Source organism: Miscanthus floridulus, chromosome 15 (assembly GCF_019320115.1).
Source record: "Miscanthus floridulus cultivar M001 chromosome 15, ASM1932011v1, whole genome shotgun sequence".
Classification (NCBI taxonomy): Eukaryota; Viridiplantae; Streptophyta; class Magnoliopsida; order Poales; family Poaceae; genus Miscanthus; species Miscanthus floridulus.
In genome coordinates, this window is record NC_089594.1 from 30902019 (window position 1) to 30922498 (window position 20480).

General features: G+C 46.4%; 1 protein-coding gene across 1 annotated transcript; it reads left to right on the forward strand.

The window, feature by feature from the left end:
* Window positions 1-4668: 4668 nt before the first annotated feature.
* LOC136507305 (auxin-induced protein X10A-like) lies at window positions 4669-4998 on the forward strand. The gene has a single exon (XM_066502071.1). The coding sequence runs from the start codon at window positions 4669-4671 to the stop codon at window positions 4996-4998; it is 330 nt and encodes a 109-aa protein (XP_066358168.1).
* The last annotated feature ends 15482 nt before the right edge of the window (window positions 4999-20480 follow it).

A 20480-nucleotide genomic window follows, 5' to 3' on the forward strand; every position in this document is an offset into this window, starting at 1 on the left:
CCATGGCGTCTGACCTTGGATGCCCCTACGAGACCCCAGCTATGGGCCCCGCTGAGCCGCGCCTCGTGCCGCGAATTGCGGAAGCGACCGCACCGAGCCTCGACGCCCCTTCTCAAAGTTTCTCGCATCGCTCACCTGCCCGCGGCCTTGGATGCGCGCCACGTCGCGCCGACCATCGAATCAGCGGCACGGACACCGGCGCCCCTCGCGGAACCCTAGCTTGTGGGCTTTAAGAACCCCTCAGCCGCACTCGCCCTCACCCACTCCCTCCTGTTCACCGCCACAGAAGCCCCCTCCATCTCGCTGCCTCTCCATGCCTCGCTGCGCGTTGCACGACGGCAGCTGCCGCGGCGTGCACGCCGGCCGTCGTTGCGACTCGAGGCCATCGAGGAATAGCCGGGTCTGCCTCACCTTCATCCCTGCCTTCCTCTGCTCCCTCGCCGTGATGCGCTAGTATGCGGTCGTGGTACCCGCTAGCCGGAGCCGCCCGCGCCGCCCTTACGCGACCTCATCGCCACACCGAGCCATCTCGGCCCCGATCCTCTCTGCGTCGAGCAACCTGCCTGTTGGTGAGCATCATCCTCGCCAAAGCCCCTGCCTTTCTTCTTCCCCGCCGTTGTGTCATTCCTGACACCGGCGTTTGTGCCAAGTTTCTGAACTTGCAGCCGCCCGCCTTAGAGCCCGTCCGTGCCACCAAACTCCACCTCACGTCATCGTCTGCAGCCTCGGTGGACGTCGCGCGTGATCACCACGGCCGCGTCGATGAACCAACCTCACCGGCGCCCTGCTCGCACCAGACCTGGCCCGCGCCATGCGATCCTCCACCGGCGGGCCCTTCGGTGAGCACCCTGAAGGCCCAACCTTTTCCTGTGCTTGCTTAGTGTCGTTGCCTGTCCCAGTCTTCAAGCCAGCTTGTTTTGCTGCCTGCACCGCACAGCAGTAGCTTGGCCGCTGTTTTGCAGTCCACCCGCAAGAGCATGTTTTCAGCAGCACAGAGCCCACGGCCATAGCCATGACCGTGACCTTGCCCTGCACAGACCCAAAGCCGTCTCCTTTTCGTGAGCTCCTTGCCTAGTCCTAGTGTTGGGACACGCACAGACACCACGCACATGGCACACGTCGGCGTCCGAGCACTCGAGTGCGGCCTCCTAGCCACCGTCGCGTACGCACGTCCAATAGCACCTAAACGCGGACGCCATATCGCCAGGCCCCTGCACCCCCGTGGCTTTTGGTTCCGCTGTCGCACTCGCGACCCTGACCACCGACCCAAGACCCAAAGATGCGTGCCATCACCGGTGACACCACCGGTCGTTGGACTCACCGTCTCATGCACGCGCGCGGTTGCGCCAGGAACGCTGAGGCGTTCGTCTCCAGTTCCCTGTTCTACCAAGTAGAGAAGTGAAGCCTAAGACCAGCACAAGCCACCACCACGCCCATGGCTGAAGCCGTCATCAGAGCACCCGGACACACGCACATCACCGCATGGCCTTGCACGAGCCCTGTGCCCTGCCCCATCCTTGTTGTGGCGCACACGCATGGCAGCGGACTGGACACTGCCTTGCCGCCGCCAGAACAGAGGTACCCCAACCGGAGCCCACTGTCGACGCTGGCCGCTATGGTTGTGCCGTGCACTGCGTCGGCGGCCACCACTGTTGCCCTGCCCTCCTCACGTCGCTTAGCCCAACGAAGAGTGTAGGAGACTGGCTGCTTGACCACCTTCCTTTGTCTGACTACCAAGAACACGAACCAAACGCTTCAGTGAGCCACACCGGCCTTCCATCGAGCACCTGCACAGGCACCAGGCACGCATGTCGCCGATGGCCACCCTGGGTCACAGACCGACCATCACGGCCATAAGCTGCACTCTACCCGCCGCCGCCTTTGTCATCCGGCCTGACCCTACAGACGGGCACCACCATACCATGCTTGTCCCGAGCCCTTGCAACCAACTCACTAAATGAAGACTTCTCATTGAATAACACAGGCATGCTTTGCATCTCAACAAACTCAACATATCCATAGCGATCTCTTTCCACGGTGCCTTCATGATATATGCTCACTAGGTTGCCCACCTAGTAGTTCAAACAATAATTGAAATACAGTTCATTTAGTCCAAAGTAGCTGCTATATAGTACCACTCTAATAGATACTAACCAACTACACCCTAAATAACTATGTCACTAGCTATCTAACTATATTTATCTCACTAACTAAACAACTAGCTATCTAATAACTATATCTATGTACCTATGTCACTAGCTATCTAACTATATCTATCTCACTAACTAAATCAACTACCTACATCATCAAATTTACTAGAAACTATCAAATAATCAAAGTAGCACTACAATTCAAGCTAACTAAGTACCTACATTGCATATTCAAAAAATTTACCTGTCTAAGTCAATGCAACAATGCGACGTGGACGCGGACGTCGGGACCGGAGCAGGATGGAGACGCGGAGGGCGGGATCGACGACGAGGCCACGTCGTGCTGGGAGCAGGGGCCGTGTCGCGACCGGGGTCGTCGGAGGGAGCGCCTATGCGCGCGGCTTACGCGGCGAGCCGGGACGGATGAGGCGGCGCGAGCCGGGAGGGGCGGCGCGCGGCGGGCGCGGGACGGCCAGCGCTCTGCGCGGCTAGGCGGTGCGAGCGGGCTGGGGCCACGGGCAGCCGGCACGACGTGCGCGGGCTGGGGCCGCGGACGGTCGGGGCTACGCACGGTGGCGGGCGCGGCAGCGCTGGCGGCGCCCTAGCTCGAGAGCGGTAGAGAGAGAGAGAGGAAGAGAGGACCTATACGTAAGACAGGGTTTGGCGCCAATAACCACGGCGTCAAGCTCGGTGCCAAGATCTATGGCGCCAAGGTGTCTACCAAGTCACCGCCACGTTTGCGCCGAGCCCAAGACCTAGGCGCCAAAATCTATGGCACCGAGACGTGTAAGTTCGGTGCCACCAACAATGATGCTGAGCTAAGGGTCCATATTTTAAAAGCATACCTCCAGGGGCATATTTGTGAATTTTTTTCAAAAACGGGCTAAAAACAAAAAATTCGGTTCGTATGATGGTTATTGCATATATTTTATACTAAAATAAAATTGCAGGTTTAATTCGTTGTAATTTATGTAGGCATAATCTGTAATTTTCGGTTTGTGGAATGAAAAATCCTGTAGATAAAACCACAAACCCGAGAAAATTCGATATGTGTTGGCGCAAAGACAATTAGTTAACAATTTAAAATTATTTCAATAGTTAGATAAACACACAAAAAAATGATGTGTTATGATACAAATACAAATAACAAATCATAAAAAGTAACAATTTTCTTGTACTAGTTGATTGTACAAAAGTGTTGCTTCAAATCTTCTTAAAATTTAGAAATAAAGGAGAAGTGGAAAAAAGATGATGGGACTCCCAGCTCTACGTTTACGTGCAAACCAGGAGAGACTGTCTCTAACACGGTTGCATTGTTTAGTTCAGCAGACCCAGACCTCAATTGGTCCGTTGGTTTGGAAAGAAACCTTTTGGCGGTGTTCCAATCTACGACGTGCTCGTCTCATGAGTGCAATCTCCTTCAGTCCTTCGGACCTTTTTTTTCTACAGTAAACAAGATAGTACAAGATTGGAGACACACGTACGTACTCGCGCGCGCAGCACTCATATTCAGCCGGTTCGGTTGGCTGATTTGTATCATTGCTGGTTCGTGAAGAAATACTGCTGGCTAGTTTATGTGAGAGAAAAATACTATTTCGACTAGAAATTTATGATCGTTCCAGACGAACAGGCTGATTGGCTTCTCCGGTGAATTAGGGGGTGTTTGGTTCTTTAGTCGCTCCTAAAATTTATGTCACATCAAATGTTTAGAGGCTAATAAGGGGCATTAAATATAAATTAATTACAAAACCAATTACATAGATGGAGGCTAATTTTCGAGACGAATTTTTTAAGCCTAATTAATCTATTATTAGCACATGTTTACTGTAGCACCACGCTGTCAAATCATGGACTAATTAGGCTTAAAAGATTTGTCTCGTAAATTAGTCGCAAGTTATGTAATTAGTTTTATAATTAATCTATATTTAATACTCCACGCATATGTTTAAACATTCGATGTGACAGAAATTTTAGGAGGAGAGGAAGGAACCAAACAGGCCCTTAGACTATGGATTTCGGGAACTTCTTCCAGATGAGTAGACAGACGTGGTCAGGCGATGTCAGTTGACTGACTAGTTATTGCTATACTCGCCCACGACGGGGCCATAAGCCCATGTGCAAGTCTAAACGCAAATAATCCTCACGTACGGCAAAAGTAAAACCACCATAGTTTCCATTACAATATAGGAGCCTTCTATTACTAAGTATGATTAACCATGTTGACGGGGACGGTAATAATACCGAGTTACCGACGTACTCATCAATTTGCATGTACGTATACGTACAGGCCGGCCGGTCACTGTCACTACGCCCAATCACACATGCCACGTCTGTCTACTCATCTGGAAAAAGTCCCATTTTCGCTTTGACCCTCCAACACTAGCTATATAACCCCCTGCATTGCATTACATCTCCTGTCCATCACCAAGTTAATCTGAGCTGAGCATCGATCAAGTCATAAGAAACGCAGCTAGCTAATCCACAGCACATACACAGTGTTACAGAAACAACGACGACAATGGCCGCTTGGACAACAAGGAAGGCGAGCACCACCACCAACGAGGCCGGTTTCTTCACTCGCGACGACGACGAGCAGAGGAAGATTAGGGCCCCGAAAGGGTACCTCCCCATAGTGCTGGTCCGCGACGACGACGAGGGCGGTGCAGGGACGACGGAGACGAGGGCGCTGGTGCGTGTGAGCGGCCTCAAGGAGCCGTGCATGGCTGCGTTGCTGGAGGCGGCCGAGGAACAGTTCGGGTACGGCCAGCAGGGGGTGCTCAAGGTCCCCTGTGACGCGCAGCGTTTTCACCATGTGGTTAACATGGCACGCAAGTCCCCAAAGTACTAAAGTAGCTACTGCTAGTAGTAGATAAAATATGAGTATAATTGATCCCGTTCGGCTGGCAGAATTTTAGCTGAAACTGGCTGAAAACCACTGTTCTGGCTAAATTGTTGGAAGAGAAAAATACTGTTATAGCTAAAAAAAGAAGCCGAACAAATTGAATATGGGATAAGTAGCCTATAATGGAGTTATCGCGTGTACGTACGTACGCGGTTTGGCTGCGAAACGACGTAGATTCTTCTTCATCATATATATATATATATATATATATATATATATATATATATATATATATATATATACTAGTAGAGAACAGATCTTTGATCCTCGGTCAAAATGGGCTCTAGTCCCGACATTTTTTGCGCCCGAGACTAGAGATACCTTTAGTCCCGGTTGGTGGCTCCAACTGAGACTAAAGGTCATTCCCAACGGCTACTGCGCCATACAGAGGTGGCAGGGACCTTTAGTCCCGGTTGGAGCAACCAACCAGGACTAAAGGTAGACTTTTACTTCCGGTTGGTGGCTCCAACCGGGACTAAAGGTCTCTGCCACCTCTGTCTGGCGCAGGAGCCGTTGGGAGGGACCTTTAGTCCTGGTTGGAGCCACTAACCAGGACTAAAGATTCTCCCTTTATATATCGGCCGTCTCCTTCTTCTTCCCCGAGCTCGAGCTCAGCATATTTTGAAGCTCACTGCACTAGTGTTCTTGCATCCTCCCTCTATTGTTTCTCCATCCATTCTTCGATTCCTCCGTCGATTTCTTCGATTCCTTCGTCGATTCTTCAGTTGTAAAGGTTACAAATCTCATACTCTTATTTTTCACCATTGTCTTATCTCATTTTGTTCACTATATATATATGGTTCTTTATTGTGGTTTTTTCCATTTGTAAGCAATTTAAGCTTAAAATCACTTCAAGCTTGCATATTTACATGAAAAAAGGTTAAAGTAGCTATTAAAAACTAGTATTCACCGTTCATTTGTAGCATGTATAGCACACTTCATTGTTTAGAGATATAGAGAATTTTAGAGTTTTTTAATTTTATAGAAAATAGTTAGAAAATTATAGAAAATCCGTACTAGTTGAACTTGCGGACCGTGTTCAGCTCGGCGAGCATGTTCTCTGCCAAGCGATAACAGACATCAAGGAGGAGCTTTGATTCTACGAGGGAGAGCGGCAACGGTCGTGGAAGACCGTGTTCCCTTTCTCGTAGAATCGGAGCTCTTCTTTGACCAAGTACAGTGCCGTCCGGTGGAGAAATGCTCGCCAAGATGATCACGTAAGCAAGGTCAACTAGTACGGATAGTTATTTATTAAAATATGTTTTTGAGCTATAAATCCTGCTGGCCATCTTCTTCCTCCCCGAGCCCGCCCGAGAGCTTAAGTTCAAATTTAAGCAGTATTCTTGCTCTTTCTCTATCCATTCTTCGATTCCTCCATCGATTTCTTCGATTCCTCTGTCGATTCTTCGGTTCTAAAGGTTACCAACTTCATACTCTCATGTTTCATCATTGTCTTATCCCATTTTGTTCACTATATATATGGTTCTTTATTGTGGTTTTTTTCATTTGTAAGCAATTTGAGCTCAAAATCACTTCAAGCTTGCATATTTACATGAAGGAAGGTTAAAGTAGCTAGTTGAACTAGCGGACCGTGTTTATTTCGGCGAGCATGTTCTCTGCCGAGTGGTAACGGACGTCAAGGAGGAGCTTTGATTCTACGAGAGAGAGCGGCAACAGTCGTGGAAGACCGTGTTCCCTTCCTCGTAGAATCGGAGCTCTTCCGTGGCCAAGTACGGTGCTGTCCGGTAGAGAAATGCTCGCCGAGATGATCACGTAAGCAAGGTCAACTAGTACTGATGGTTATTTATTCACACGTCCCGATATCATCGTAGTAGTCTGTCAATCACCGTACCCAAACGTAGTATATATATAAATATAAACGATAATCGATTGTTATGTGTGTACACTCCCATTCTTCTGTTAATTTGCGAAAATATCATGTGAATTACTTACCTGCCGCAGTAAAAGACGAGAACACAATGACCATTAAAAATATCATTGTTTAGAGATATAGATAATTTTATAGTTTCTTAATTTTATTTGTTTATAAAATGAGAAATTTATAGTGTATTAAAAATGAGTATAGAGAGTAGATGGCAACTGCTTCCGGGTCCTCGGCCTCTCATGGGTTTCCAAAGCGACTTAGACCGGGCCTCCCTCTCATTTCATGCGGCAAGTGTCATGATGAGACGAAGATTGTGATGGAGTACCGAGTGAAGAAGGAGAGTCCCAACAAGGATCGTATCTTCCACAAGTGTCCAGATCGCAATGTGAGTTATTTTATCGTATTTAATGATTATGGTTAGTTTATATATCTATTTTCATGATGGTTGTGATTAAAGTTCTAATTTTTTGTTTTAATTTCAATGGGATGGCAGTGGACGATGTTCAGGCTTCTACTGGGAGGAAGAGTATGTTGAACTCGTGCAAAAATATCTTGCACAACACGCAGATACGATGGCTAATGAGGCAGTGATCTAGCCGAAGAAGCCTAAAGATATTGCACAATCGGAGGATCTGTCTGTTTTAGTTGAGATTGGTCGTGAAATCCTTGTGCTCCTGAAATGTATTTTAGTTTTAGTTCTTTTAGTGGTAGTTGGGATTGTCTACATTGCAGCGATGCTTTCATAAATTTGTACCTTTTGTGGTGGCACACATGTTGTATAAATAATTAATTATGATCTAGGTTTTAATATGGTATTTATGTCATGTAATGCAGATGAGCCAACATTGGATGTACAATGCTGATCGCCGCTCCCAAGAGTTCATTGACGGCGTGCATTCTTTGTTACGTGCGGCCGAGGCAAACAAATGCGATGGTTTCATGTGCTGCCCATGTGCCATATGTAAGAATACGGTGGAATATCCTTGCTCAAGGACTCTTCATTCACACTTGTTCAAGTCGGGTTTTATGCCAAACTATATTTGTTGGACGAAGCACGGAGAAACCGGCGTTGTAATGGAAGAAGGTGAAGAAGAACAATAGGACGACAATGATATTATTCCCGATGGTGCGTGCTTCAATGATACTACAATGGGAGAAGCTGAAGAAGAGGTAGCCACAGAAGATGAGCCTGCTGATGATCTTTGTCAGGTCATTCGTGACGCACAAAGAGAATGTGAAAGTGAAAAGGAGAAGATCAAGTTCGAGCGGATGCTAGAAGATCACAACAAATTGTTGTACCCAACTTGTGATGCAGGGCAGAAAAAAGATGGGAACCACACTAGAATTGCTGCAATGGAAGGCAAAGAATGGTGTATCTGACAAGGGATTTAGAGAGTTACTAAAAATCCAAAAGAAGATGCTTCTGAAGGACAATGAATTGCCCGCCACTACCTACAAAGCAAAATAAGTTGTCTGTCCTATGGGGCTAAAAATCGAGAAGATACATGCATGTCCTAATGACTGCATCCTGTACCGTGGCAAAGAGTACGAGAAATTGGATGCATGCCCGGTATGCCATGCATCGTGGTATAAGATCAGGCAAGATAACCCTGGTGATGTTGAGGGCGAACGTCCACGGAAGAAAATCCCTACCAAGGTTATGTGGTATGCTCCTATAATACCACGCTTGAAACGTCTGTTCAGAAACAAAGAACATGCAAAATTGGTGTGATGGCACAAAGAAGACCGTAAGGTAGACAATATGTTGAGACACCCTACTGATGGGTCCCAGTGGAGAGCAATCGACAGAGAATTCCTGGAGTTTGCAAATGATGCAAGAAACTTAAGGTTTGCTTTAAGTACAGATGGTATTAATCCTTTTGGAGAGCAGAACAGTAGTCATAGCACTTGGCCTGTTACTCTAAGTATCTACAACCTTCCTCCTTGGTTATGCATGAAGCGAAAGTTCATTATGATGCCTGTGCTCATCCAAGGCCCGAAGCAACCTGGCAATGACATCGATGTGTACCTAAGACCACTTATTGACGAACTTCTCATTTTGTGGAATAAAGAAGGTGTACATGTGTAGGATGAGTACAAATAGGAACACTTTGATCTGCAAGCATTGTTGTTTGTAACAATCAATGATTGGCCTGCTCTAAGTAATCTTTCAGGACAGTCAAACAAGGGATATAATGCATGCACACACTGCTTCGGTGATATTAGAGGTGTATTCTTGAAAAAATGTCGAAAGGTCATGTACCTTGGCCATCGTCGATTTCTTCCTGCAAATCACCTCGTAAGAAAGAAAGGCAAGCATTTTAAAGGGAAGACAGACCACCTGACCAAGCCTCGCAACCGAACTGGTGAGGATGTACTCGATATGGTCAATGATGTGAAAGTCGTCTTTGGAAAAGGACATGGCAGCCAACCTGTTCCGAACGACGCTAACGGTCACACACCCATGTGGAAGAAGAAGTCCATATTTTGGGACCTACCCTATTGGCAAGTCCTAGAGGTTCGCAGCTCGATCAACGTGATGCACCTGACGAAGAATCTTTGTGTGAACCTGCTAGGCTTCATGGGTGTGTATGGAAAGCCTAAGGACACATTTGAAGCATGACAAGACCTATGTTGTTTGAGAGAAAGAGACAACCTGCATCCAGAGAAGACAGATGATGGACGCCATTACTTACGTCCTGCCAGCTACACTCTAAGCAAAGAGGAGAAGGAAATCATGTTTGAATGCTTAAACAACATCAAGGTACCATCTGGATTCTCCTCGAATATAAAGGGTATTATAAATGTGCCAGAGAAGAAATTCTGTAACTTAAAGTCCCATGACTGTCATGTTCTCATGACACAATTACTTCCAGTTGCATTATGAGGAATTCTACCTCCAAATGTACATCTAGCCACCGTGAAGCTATGTGCATTCCTCAATGCAATTTCTCAGAAGGCAATTGATCTAACTGATCTAGCTAAACTACAGAATGATGTGGTTCAATGTCTCGTTAGCTTTGAGTTGGTGTTCCCTCTTTCCTTCTTTGATATCATGACACACCTCCTAGTTCACCTAGTCAAGGAGATTTTCATTCTCGGTCCTGTGTTCCTACACAACATGTTCCCCTTAGAGAGATTTATGGGAGTCCTGAAGAAATATGTTCACAACCGTGCTCACCCAGAAGGAAGCATCGCCAAGGGCTATGGAACAGAAGAGGTCATTGAGTTCTGTGTTGACTTTATTCCCGACCTTGACTCGATTGGTGTTCCTGAATCGAGACATGAGGGGAGACTAAGCGGAAAGGGGACACTAGGGAGGAAAACATATATTGGTACGGAGGATGATTATTTCAATAAAGCACACTACACAGTTCTACAAAACTCCTCTTTGGTAGATCCGTATATTGAAACACATAAGGATCTCTTACGATCCGAGTTTCCAGGGAAGACTGAAGCTTGGATTACGCGTAAGCACATGGAAACTTTCGGCGATTGGTTGCGAAAAAAATGTCAAGGTGATGAGAGCATCCATGAGCAACTGTATTTATTGGCTATGCAACCATCATGGCATATCGTAACATACAAAGGGTACGAGATAAATGGGAACATATTCTACACAGTAGCCCAAGATAAAAGGAGTACCAACCAAAACAGTGGTGTCTGCATAGATGCCACAGACTCGAATGAGAATAAGCAAACATATTATGGCCGCATAGATGAAATATGGGAACTAGAATATGCACCTACTTTGAAGATCCCATTGTTCAAGTGCCAATGGGTCAAGGTGACTAGAGGCGGGGTAACAGTAGACAACGAGTATGGAATGACAACAGTAGACCTTAGTAATATTGGGTACAAAGACGAACCATTCGTCCTTGCCAAGGATGTGAATCAAGTGTTCTATGTCAATGATATGTCTACTAAACCAAAAAGAGGGAAAAACGATAATGACTCAACCAAAGAGCCAAAGCGCCATATAGTTCTTTCAGGGAAAAGAGTCATCGTGGGAGTTGAGGACAAGTCGGACATGTCAGAAGATTATGAAAAGTATGACCGAATTCTGCCCTTCAAAGTGAACAAAGACCCTAGCATCTTGGTAAATGATGAGGACACTCCATGGTTACGACGCGATCATAACCAAGGGACATACATAAAGAAGAAGTTCACTGCTGTGCCCACTTGATGATATAGTGATTTAATGTAGTGTGTGTTTGAGATATTATGTAATAATTGTGAATTCAGATGTTTATTATGTCGTGTTTCAAATTAAATCAATGTTTGATTTGGTGGGATTTCTCTCTCAAAAAGTTAAATTAGGATATTGAGTGATGAAAAATTAAAATATTAACGTTAAAATGATGCGAAAACAAATTTCCTGTCCAAAACCAATAGTTTTAATAATTTTAATTAAACACTACATTTTTGCATTAACGAAATAATAAATATTAGTTACATTATGTTTTATAATTATAACAAAAAATAAAAAAAGTTAGGTTATACATTTTTCCTATGTGCAATAAAGAAAAAGAAAATCTATATTTTTAACAAAATAATTTTATACCTTTTATTTAATTTACTATGTATTTAACAAGAAAATCCATATTTCTATTAAAAAAATTTGCTCAAAACAGGCGGGAAACAAAACTGCAGGCCACCTTTACTCCCGGGTGGGAAGCCCACCCGGGAGTAATGGTGGGCTACAGTTTCGTGGCCCGCCAAAAAAAAACCCTTTACTCCCAGTTGGTAATACGCACCGGGAGTAAAGGACCTTTACTCCCGGCTGGTGACTAGCACCGGGAGTAAATCTCCCTGTTATATAACCGCCTGTGCCTGGCGCAGATCGATCCCCTCCTCTTCTTCCTCATCGAACACCACCGCCCTCTTCTTCCTCGCGCCGCCGCCGATTCATCTTCCGTGACACCGGAGCCCGCGCCTCACCTCGTGCGGCCCTCCACCGCTGACGACCTCGTGTGGCCCTCCACCGCGTGCGCCCATGGCCCTCCACTGCGCCCACCTGAGGTGAGTTCGTCTCTCGGCTTTCGTGGCAATGGCGCGGGCGGCTGTCATGGCCACTGGCCGGGTTCCAAAAACCAGTGAGCTAGACAACGCTAACAACGCTAGCAACGACGAGAGCTTCCACAACATTCAAAGCTTCCATTTTTTTATCCCACCCAACCCAGACTACCCAGTCAGGCAGCCATGGCCGCCTCGTCGGAGGATTTCGTGGCTGACCCTGCCGAGCCCTTCTCCCCCTCCATCTTCCTTGACCTGCCCCCGATGCCCTGCCCAGACGACAATGGTGAGGGCAAGGACCCAGCCTCCGACGACCTCGGCATCCCCTTCATCGAGCGCATGCTCATGGAGGAGGGGATCGATGAAGAGTTCTTCTACCAGTACCCGGACCACCCCGCGCTCCTCCAAGCCCAAGAATCGTACGCGCGGGTCCTCTCCGATGCCACCATGGATTCCTCTTTGGATGGCTGCCCCACCGTGTCGGTGTCCTCTGGCTCCGACGCGGGAGTGGGGGCTGATGACCTCACCACGGATGCCAGCACCACGTTCGAGCAGAGCCCAACGCAAGCGCAACTGGGGGATGCTGGTGTCCGGAGTGACGCTGCCGCCGCGAAGGAGATGGAGAAAAAGGCCAACAGTACCATGCTTGCAGCCATCGATGGTGACCACGCCGCGCTGGCCTCGGCGTTCTTCAGCGCCTAGCAGGATGGGGGAAGCAACGCCATGCTCAACTTGGCATTCCTGAAGGGCATGGAAAAGGCTAGCAAGTTCCTGCCTAGAGACATCGATCTGCTGCGTGGCTCTGCCACCATCCTTCAACATGGTCGCCTTTCAAGGTTCAAGCCTTCTGTTGGTAGCTAGGGAGCATGTAACCATGCCGTAGATATAAGGGTCGCTCGCCTGGGAGCCATCACCCACATCCTAGTAACGGTAGGTGGCCTCTCGAAGCTGTGGCGCGCGAATCATTTCCTTGATTGTTACTGGCGAACCTACTCCGGTGGCCCTTAATTGTTGTCTCCAGAAGTCACTGGCGAATCTCATGATGCATTTCTATGTATATGGTGGAGCACCGCCGCCCTCGTTCACCCATGTGTACAAACATATATACGGCGGAGTGGAGCTCCGCCACTCTCGTCACACCGCCCTCTCTCGCGGCCTAGTCGATCAACATTCGTATTACATGTCAGCATAAGCTATATTGTAGTTAATAAAGTGACTATGTTTAGTTTAAGATATATGATGAATGACTACATGGTTCACATGGTACATAGGATCACAACATCATGCACCGACACCGCCCCGGCCCGCCTCACGTCGTCGTCGTCAGCACACCGGCCACCGCACCAACACGTATATATACGTCATTTGTATTCATATGCATGTATATATACATCGTGGAGCACCGCCGCCCTCGTTCGCCCATGCGTTTCTATGTATACGGTGGAGCACCGCCACCCTCGTTCACCCATGTGTACAAACATATATATGGCAGAGTGGAGCACCGCCACTCTTGTCACACCACCCTCTCTCGTGGCCTAGTCGATCAACATTCGTATTATCGTTATCGTTAACGCTAAACAATCACACCAGGGTGAATTGCATCGGTGACTAGGGCGAACCGCGTTGTTGATGTCACCGACGTGGTTTGCCCTAGTCACCAACACAATTCACCCTCGGCCGTTTATGTATAGCCCTAATTTGCCCTAGTACCGACGTAGTTCGCCCTAGTGTGGTGAATTGCGTCCGTGACCGAGGGGCAAGATTTAATAATACATATTGTTCATAGATTTTACGCATGTAAGCAAAGATTTGACGTACTATATATTGGTTTTGTTTTTTTGAAGCTAGATGGCCAACCTGAGAAATATGGATGAGGAGGAGTTGATGATGAATTTGATCAATACTGTCACTCAAGTTGCTGGCGATGATGGTGCTAAAAATAACGTGCAAGAGGATGCAGATGACGGGAGTCAGTACTTAGCTCTTAAACAAAATGAGCAACAACATATTGGCCAAGTATATATTTTTTATTATTAGCTATATATATTATCATATGTCTTATGTGTGCTCATGACATTAAAAATAATGATTATGTTATGTAGCCCTCTGGATCGACATCAACAACTACAACGAAGAGTAAAAATGTTCGAGGTCCCAAAAAGTTATTGGAGGGCCGCCTCATCATCTTGGAGTTCAATGTGGATACAGGCGAACCGGGGGGGGGGCAAATAAAATGAAATTCATGCACCACTATGGTTACCTTGTACGGGACCGGCTCCCGATCAGTACCCGCGAATGGAAGAAGAAGACCAATGCACCTCATATCAGTTTTGTCTCCAATCGTGACAAGACGTTAATTTGGAATGATGTCTTGGAACATTTCACGCTCCAAACAAATGGTTATGGTGATATAATAGATGGTGATGAATTGAAGGAGCGAGTTAGGGATTGGGCAATGAAGAAGATGGCCACCCAGTTTCAGACTTGGAAGAAACACCTATACACGACGTATGTCAAGAAGAACATAGCACCAGATTTTACTCTCCCAGGCCCGATCTCAAAGCAGAGGCCCTATTGGGATGAGTTTGTACAGTACAAGACGTTGGAAGAGGGTGTGAGTCGGGTGATAAAGAACCAACGTAATGCCCAACAGAAGACATACCACCATAACTTGGGATCAGGTGACTACTCGACTGCCATGAAGAAGTGGAACAAAATGGAAGCAGACCTTCTTGCCAAGGGTATCACACCAGAATCACTCGAGTGGGGAGAGCGTGCAAAGAATTGGTTTTTCGCTCATGGGGGAACACTAGACCAGGAGACAGGGAAGTGCGTTTATGGCGCAAGACTGCAAGAAGCAGCAGAAAGATTGTTTTATGCTCAGAGAGCTACTGCTAGTGGTGCGTTCAGGCCCAACAGAGAGAAGGATGAGCTGACATATGCCATTGGGACTATTGAACACGGTGGCCGAACTAGAGGCAAAGGAAGTGTCTCGTGGGAGCATGGATTCCCTCAGGATAGACCTTCCTACAGAAGCTATCAGAGAAAGAAGGAAGAAGAGGCACAGCGGCTCCAGAGGTTGGAGGAAGCGGTGCGTGAAGCACAGGAGCAGGAAAAAAACCTTGAAGCGAGAATGCAGGAGGAAATCAGAAGGCAAGTGCAAATAGCAGTGAGTGCAAGCAAGCAGACATCAGAGCCAGGAATCAACATTAGCCAATCTGTTCAGTTGAAAAGTAGCTGCGCTTCCACAGAGATACCAAATCAAGGGGATACAAGACTGTGCTTCCCTGTGGATGACGTCACCGAACCTTTTACATCGTGTGAGCTACACATTTCGAAGGGGAATTCCACAATTAAGGTGGCTATCGGTCTTGTTAATCTTATCGATCGAACCAAGACACCAAGGATTCATGGGAATATAATCCAAGAAGGATGTGCTACCATCTCGGTAGATAAAGCTGAAAAAGGTTTTAGTGATTTGCCTCTTGACATTCCTAGAGGTGATGGCGAGAAGACTCTAGGAGAAGCAGAGAAGACATTCATTCTATGGCGGAAGCGGTACATCATCATTCTCGGGATGTCGCCTCCACCTCCTCCTAAACTACCTCACCATAGGTGCGGATGAAAATACTACATCATTAATTTATATTGGCTTAAATAATTAACAATCTGCTCATAATAATATGTCATTCCTTTTTTTGTAGCAGATCCTCCCCCAACCTAAATCCAATTGTTCAATCGCCAGATCATCATAGTGCTCTGTACGATGACAATGTGTTGGAAGATGAGGCTGCATCCACACCATCTCCAAGGAGGTCTCCAACACCGTAGCCGCCACCTCCAAGGAGGTCTCCAACGCCGCTGCCACCACCTCCAAGGAGGTCTCCAACACCTCCCCTGCCCCCGCCTACCAAGAAGCCAAGTACCAAGAGGCCAGCCCCACAAACGAAGAACCAGTCCCCACCAGCAAAGAAAGCCACCGTGAAACCAAGGGCTATTCCCAAAATAATATCTGAACAGAAGGAAGAAGTAACTGATGCATATAAAAAAGATATGTCTAGATTCTATGACAAACTTAAAAAGAATCAAGAAGCAAGGAGAAACCCGGAGAAACTGTACTTCTTCGTAGCTCTAGATATTCTAAGAAAAAAGGTGGCTTCTTACCAGCAACAATAGCGGGAATCTCGTAAGCCGTCTAAATCAACGTTAACAGACTATGACCGCACTCTCACCAAGTCAATTGAGGCGGCACAGAAAAAGAAGCGAGCAGGGAAAGGAGTTGCACAACTCAGACAACAATCGCACCAATCAGCCCCCCCGCTAGTTGTTGGTAATGAATATGGTTCGAATTTAGGATTAATGCATCAGTCAAACATACCTTCAGATGTCGATTTGGATCACCTTGGTGAATTTATTGATGAGACTGGTCTCGACCTTTACCAGATGTTTTGTGATGGAAACATTGAGAGTGCGACGGAGGTTGATATTTGGAAGAAAAAAAATTGTACTAGGCCAGAGTCTATACAACCCTCAAGCCTTATGTGATCTAGGGACACAAATGTACCTGCTAAACAAGTGGTACATGCAGGCATCTACCGGTGGAAACTTCTGCGTTGGTGTCAGAATTAGAGACGAACATTGGTTCCGTGGCGATGATGTTATGTAAGTTGACTTTGCAGAATTTCATCAACTATGCCACCTGACCTCTCTGGACAAAGTTATCATTAGCTGCTATTACCTGTAAGTAATAATTCTTTCGATCTATTATTAAACTCGTCATATGTGTGTATATGCATATAAATTATCCTAACAAGTACTATATATATGCAGATTTACAATGACAGAGCTCAGAAAGGAAGGCTGCAATGAAATTGGTTTTGTTGCTCCCCATATAGTATTCAAAGACCCAATTACTCCAAAGACTAATTGGAAGTCTGAGTCAGAGAGTAACCTCATGAACTTCTTAGTGAACCAACGCCACAAGAAGGATATACTCTTTCCCTACAACTTCAAGTGAGTGTTAATAATGTCGATCATCCTTAATGGCTCATATGTTGATTCTAGTTAATTAATGAGTGTTATGCGTTATATCCTATAAACACATGCAGCAATCACTGGATATTGATGGACATCGATCTGGTGAAAAGTCACTTGATAATCTATGACTCGATGAGAAAACCACAACAAGACTACCAAGATATGATAGATATTATCCAGAGGTAATTTCGGTATCTCTAGCAACTATATATACACACAAACATGATGATTAACTATATCTGATGACGTGGCTGCTTTTTTATTGGGCAGTGTTTGGAAAACCTTTATTGAGAAGCAACAGATGGGAAAATGCAAAGCGCCACTGAATGTAATCTCTTTGAAAGTAAGTCCCCTGAATCACATCATCTTTATTAATTAAACATATAGCTTTCACCGGATCACCAGATTGGATGACAAATCTTTTTCTCGTGAAGTGGTGTCTGAGACAGGAACAGGGGAACAACTACTGTGGTTACTATGTTTGCAAGTTTATCAAGGTGGTTTCCCAAAGAACTCCAACAGAGAGACTCAAAGTACGTTCACTATATATTCATTTAATTATTATTATTGATTGTGTTACTATGTCTTTATATATATATGTATGTACATATATTAATTTATTTTCCTTCAATTCAAACCTGTAGGCTTGATGGTTGGAGGAAAAGATCATACAGCAAGACCAAATCAAAGCAATTCAAGAGTCTATAGCCGGATTTTTTAATGAGCAGGTCATCGATTCTAAGGGCGAGTTCTACTTCGACCCAACACTGCCATGGAAGCCAAGTTAGAGGATGAGAGGAAACTTGTTATATCACAACAACTGTAATGCAATCTTTTGTAATATATGCACATAAAATAATATAATGTAAAATACACATATGCATGCATGCATGTAAATATATATATGATGCATGCATGCATATATATATATATATATATATATATTTCTATGCTTAAATTGTGTGATTTAATACGTTCATTGTGCTTGAACCGAAACATACTATACGCGCGTATAAATGTATAATTAGCAGCGTACAATACGACTTCAAAAACCTATTTTGAAAAGAAAACAAAAAAATGAAAAGAAAAGAAAAAAAACCTTTAGTCCCGGTTCGTATTACCAACCGGGACTAAAGGGTGCCGACCATCGTGGCATGTCAGGAGGCACCTTTAGTCCCGGTTGGTGTTACCCACCGGGACTAAAGGTTCCCCTTTAGTCCCGGTTCCTGACCCGGGACTAAAGGACCCCCCTTTAGTCCCGGATGCTTGCTCCCGGGTGGGGAACCGGGACTAGAGGGGGTTCCCCACTGGAAGTAAAGCTCTATTCTCTACCAGTGTATGTATATATATATATATATATATATATATATATATATATATATATATATATATATATATATATTCTCTATATATTAACCTGGGTACTGAATAATAATCAGTACCCGAGTCCAACTCAGCGAACCCAAATCACCGACCCGAGCCAACCCACGGGCGCTCCCTGCTCCCTCGTTTTTCTCCTGCACCCACCTCCTCTTTACCGTATCAGTTTTTTTTCGTTCTAATCTCCGGATCGTGGGGGAGGACCCGGTGGAGACGCCGGTTTCGCCCCATCTCATCGCCCTCGTCGCCCCTCCGCCGCACTAGCCTAGCTCGCCACTGCCCCCGCCTCACGATACAGAACAACAACTATATGTGTTTACGGGCAACCCCTCCTGATCCCTCAAAAAAACATTTCTATTTTCAGAAACAACCAACTGAACCAATAGCTGCTATCTAACCTCAAATTATTTCCTCAGGTAAGTATTGACATGTATTATGCTTGACCTATCATGAGCTCAATCAGATCTACTATGTAAAAATCTGACAATGTTTCAAACAAACAACAATCATCCATCAACTCTACATATATACAACCAAAACCATGCTTTGGCATCTAAGTGGATCGGTAGGTTTCATAGTGCTAAGTTCTTGAAGAAGGTAGTACTAGAAAAAACGTAAAACCATTGCCCATCCTTTTTCACTGCATCTGGTTTGAACTTTACATGCCCCAAGGAAGTGAAATTGTGGGATATTGTTATGTTGATTGATGATGAAGAGCATATATATGTCAGGTATAGTAAAGTGTTCCAACGGGACACATTTTGCTGCTAAAACTCAAAGGGGCTTAAAGAAAAGGGAAGGGTAATGTGCCCTCACATAACAGTTTTTTTTATCAGATTCAATGAGCACACATACTTTTTATCTTCGCTAACTAAACTCAATCAGAAGAATTCGAACCAAACAGCAGCTATCCAGCTCATCGCAGGCCCTTGGACCATGTTCAAACTACAAGCCCCAATCCATGATCCAACCCCAGCTTATAATGTAGCCATAAATCAACATGATTCACTAAGTTTGCCCAACATAGGTTTAAGGACATATTGACATAATCACATCTACACTAGGTGTAACAACCCAGATTTTGGTTTTCTTTTCCAGAAACCAAAATTACGAACTTTTTAAATTTTTTCGTGTAATCATGTGAAGCACGTAAGGCTAAATCAAGAAGTGGCACGTATCCATCCTGTATCACCCAATGGCATGCTCCTAATAATCCAACTAGGTGAACAAACATGCAGGCTAGTGTGCTTGTTCCTCTAATCACGTGAACTCCTTGCTTCCTCTGTATACACGGCCATGCAAGGACTCCATATGTGTATATACGTGTATACATGCCAGTGCCCAATAGCAAGTACCGGAGCCTAGCTTCCCTTCCATCACCATCGCGGCCCAGCCAGCCCAGCAGCATCGCTGCCTCTCCAAGCCCTAGGGCGATGCACCCCAGCTCCCAGGCCACCGCCACCTCCTGATGGCAAGGCAACCAGACGAAGCCGCCCCTGCATGCTCCCATACGGACTACCGTCTGCACTTGGCTCCATCGGCCAGCCACAGCAGACCGCTACCCAATCCTCTCTCACATGCATGCTCCTGTACGTCACCCCGTGGGTCCCAAGTGTCACCCGCAAGGAGGAACTGAAGCCGCGAGCGCCGTTTGCCTCCAGTCGCTTTTCCCGTCCCCACGCCGTCTCCTTGTTTCTCCATACCAGCCCCGCTCCTCTGCTTTTCGTCAGCAACCATGGCGTCTGACCTTGGATGCCCCTACGAGACCCCAGCTGTGGGCCCCGCTGAGCCGCGCCTCGTGCCGCGAATTGCGGAAGCGACCGCACCGAGCCTCGACGCCCCTTCTCAAAGTTTCTCGCATCGCTCACCTGCCCGCGGCCTTGGATGCGCGCCACGTCGCGCCGACCATCGAATCAGCGGCACGGACACCGGCGCCCCTCGCGGAACCCTAGCTTGTGGGCTTTAAGAACCCCTCAGCCGCACTCGCCCTCACCCACTCCCTCCTGTTCACCGCCACAGAAGCCCCCTCCATCTCGCTGCCTCTCCATGCCTCGCTGCGCGTTGCACGACGGCAGCTGCCGCGGCGTGCACGCCGGCCGTCGTTGCGACT

Coding starts and splice junctions, on each gene's coding strand:
- LOC136507305 (XM_066502071.1), top strand. CDS start 4,669: ATGGCCGCTTGGACAACAAGGAAGGCGAGCACCACCACCAACGAGGCC.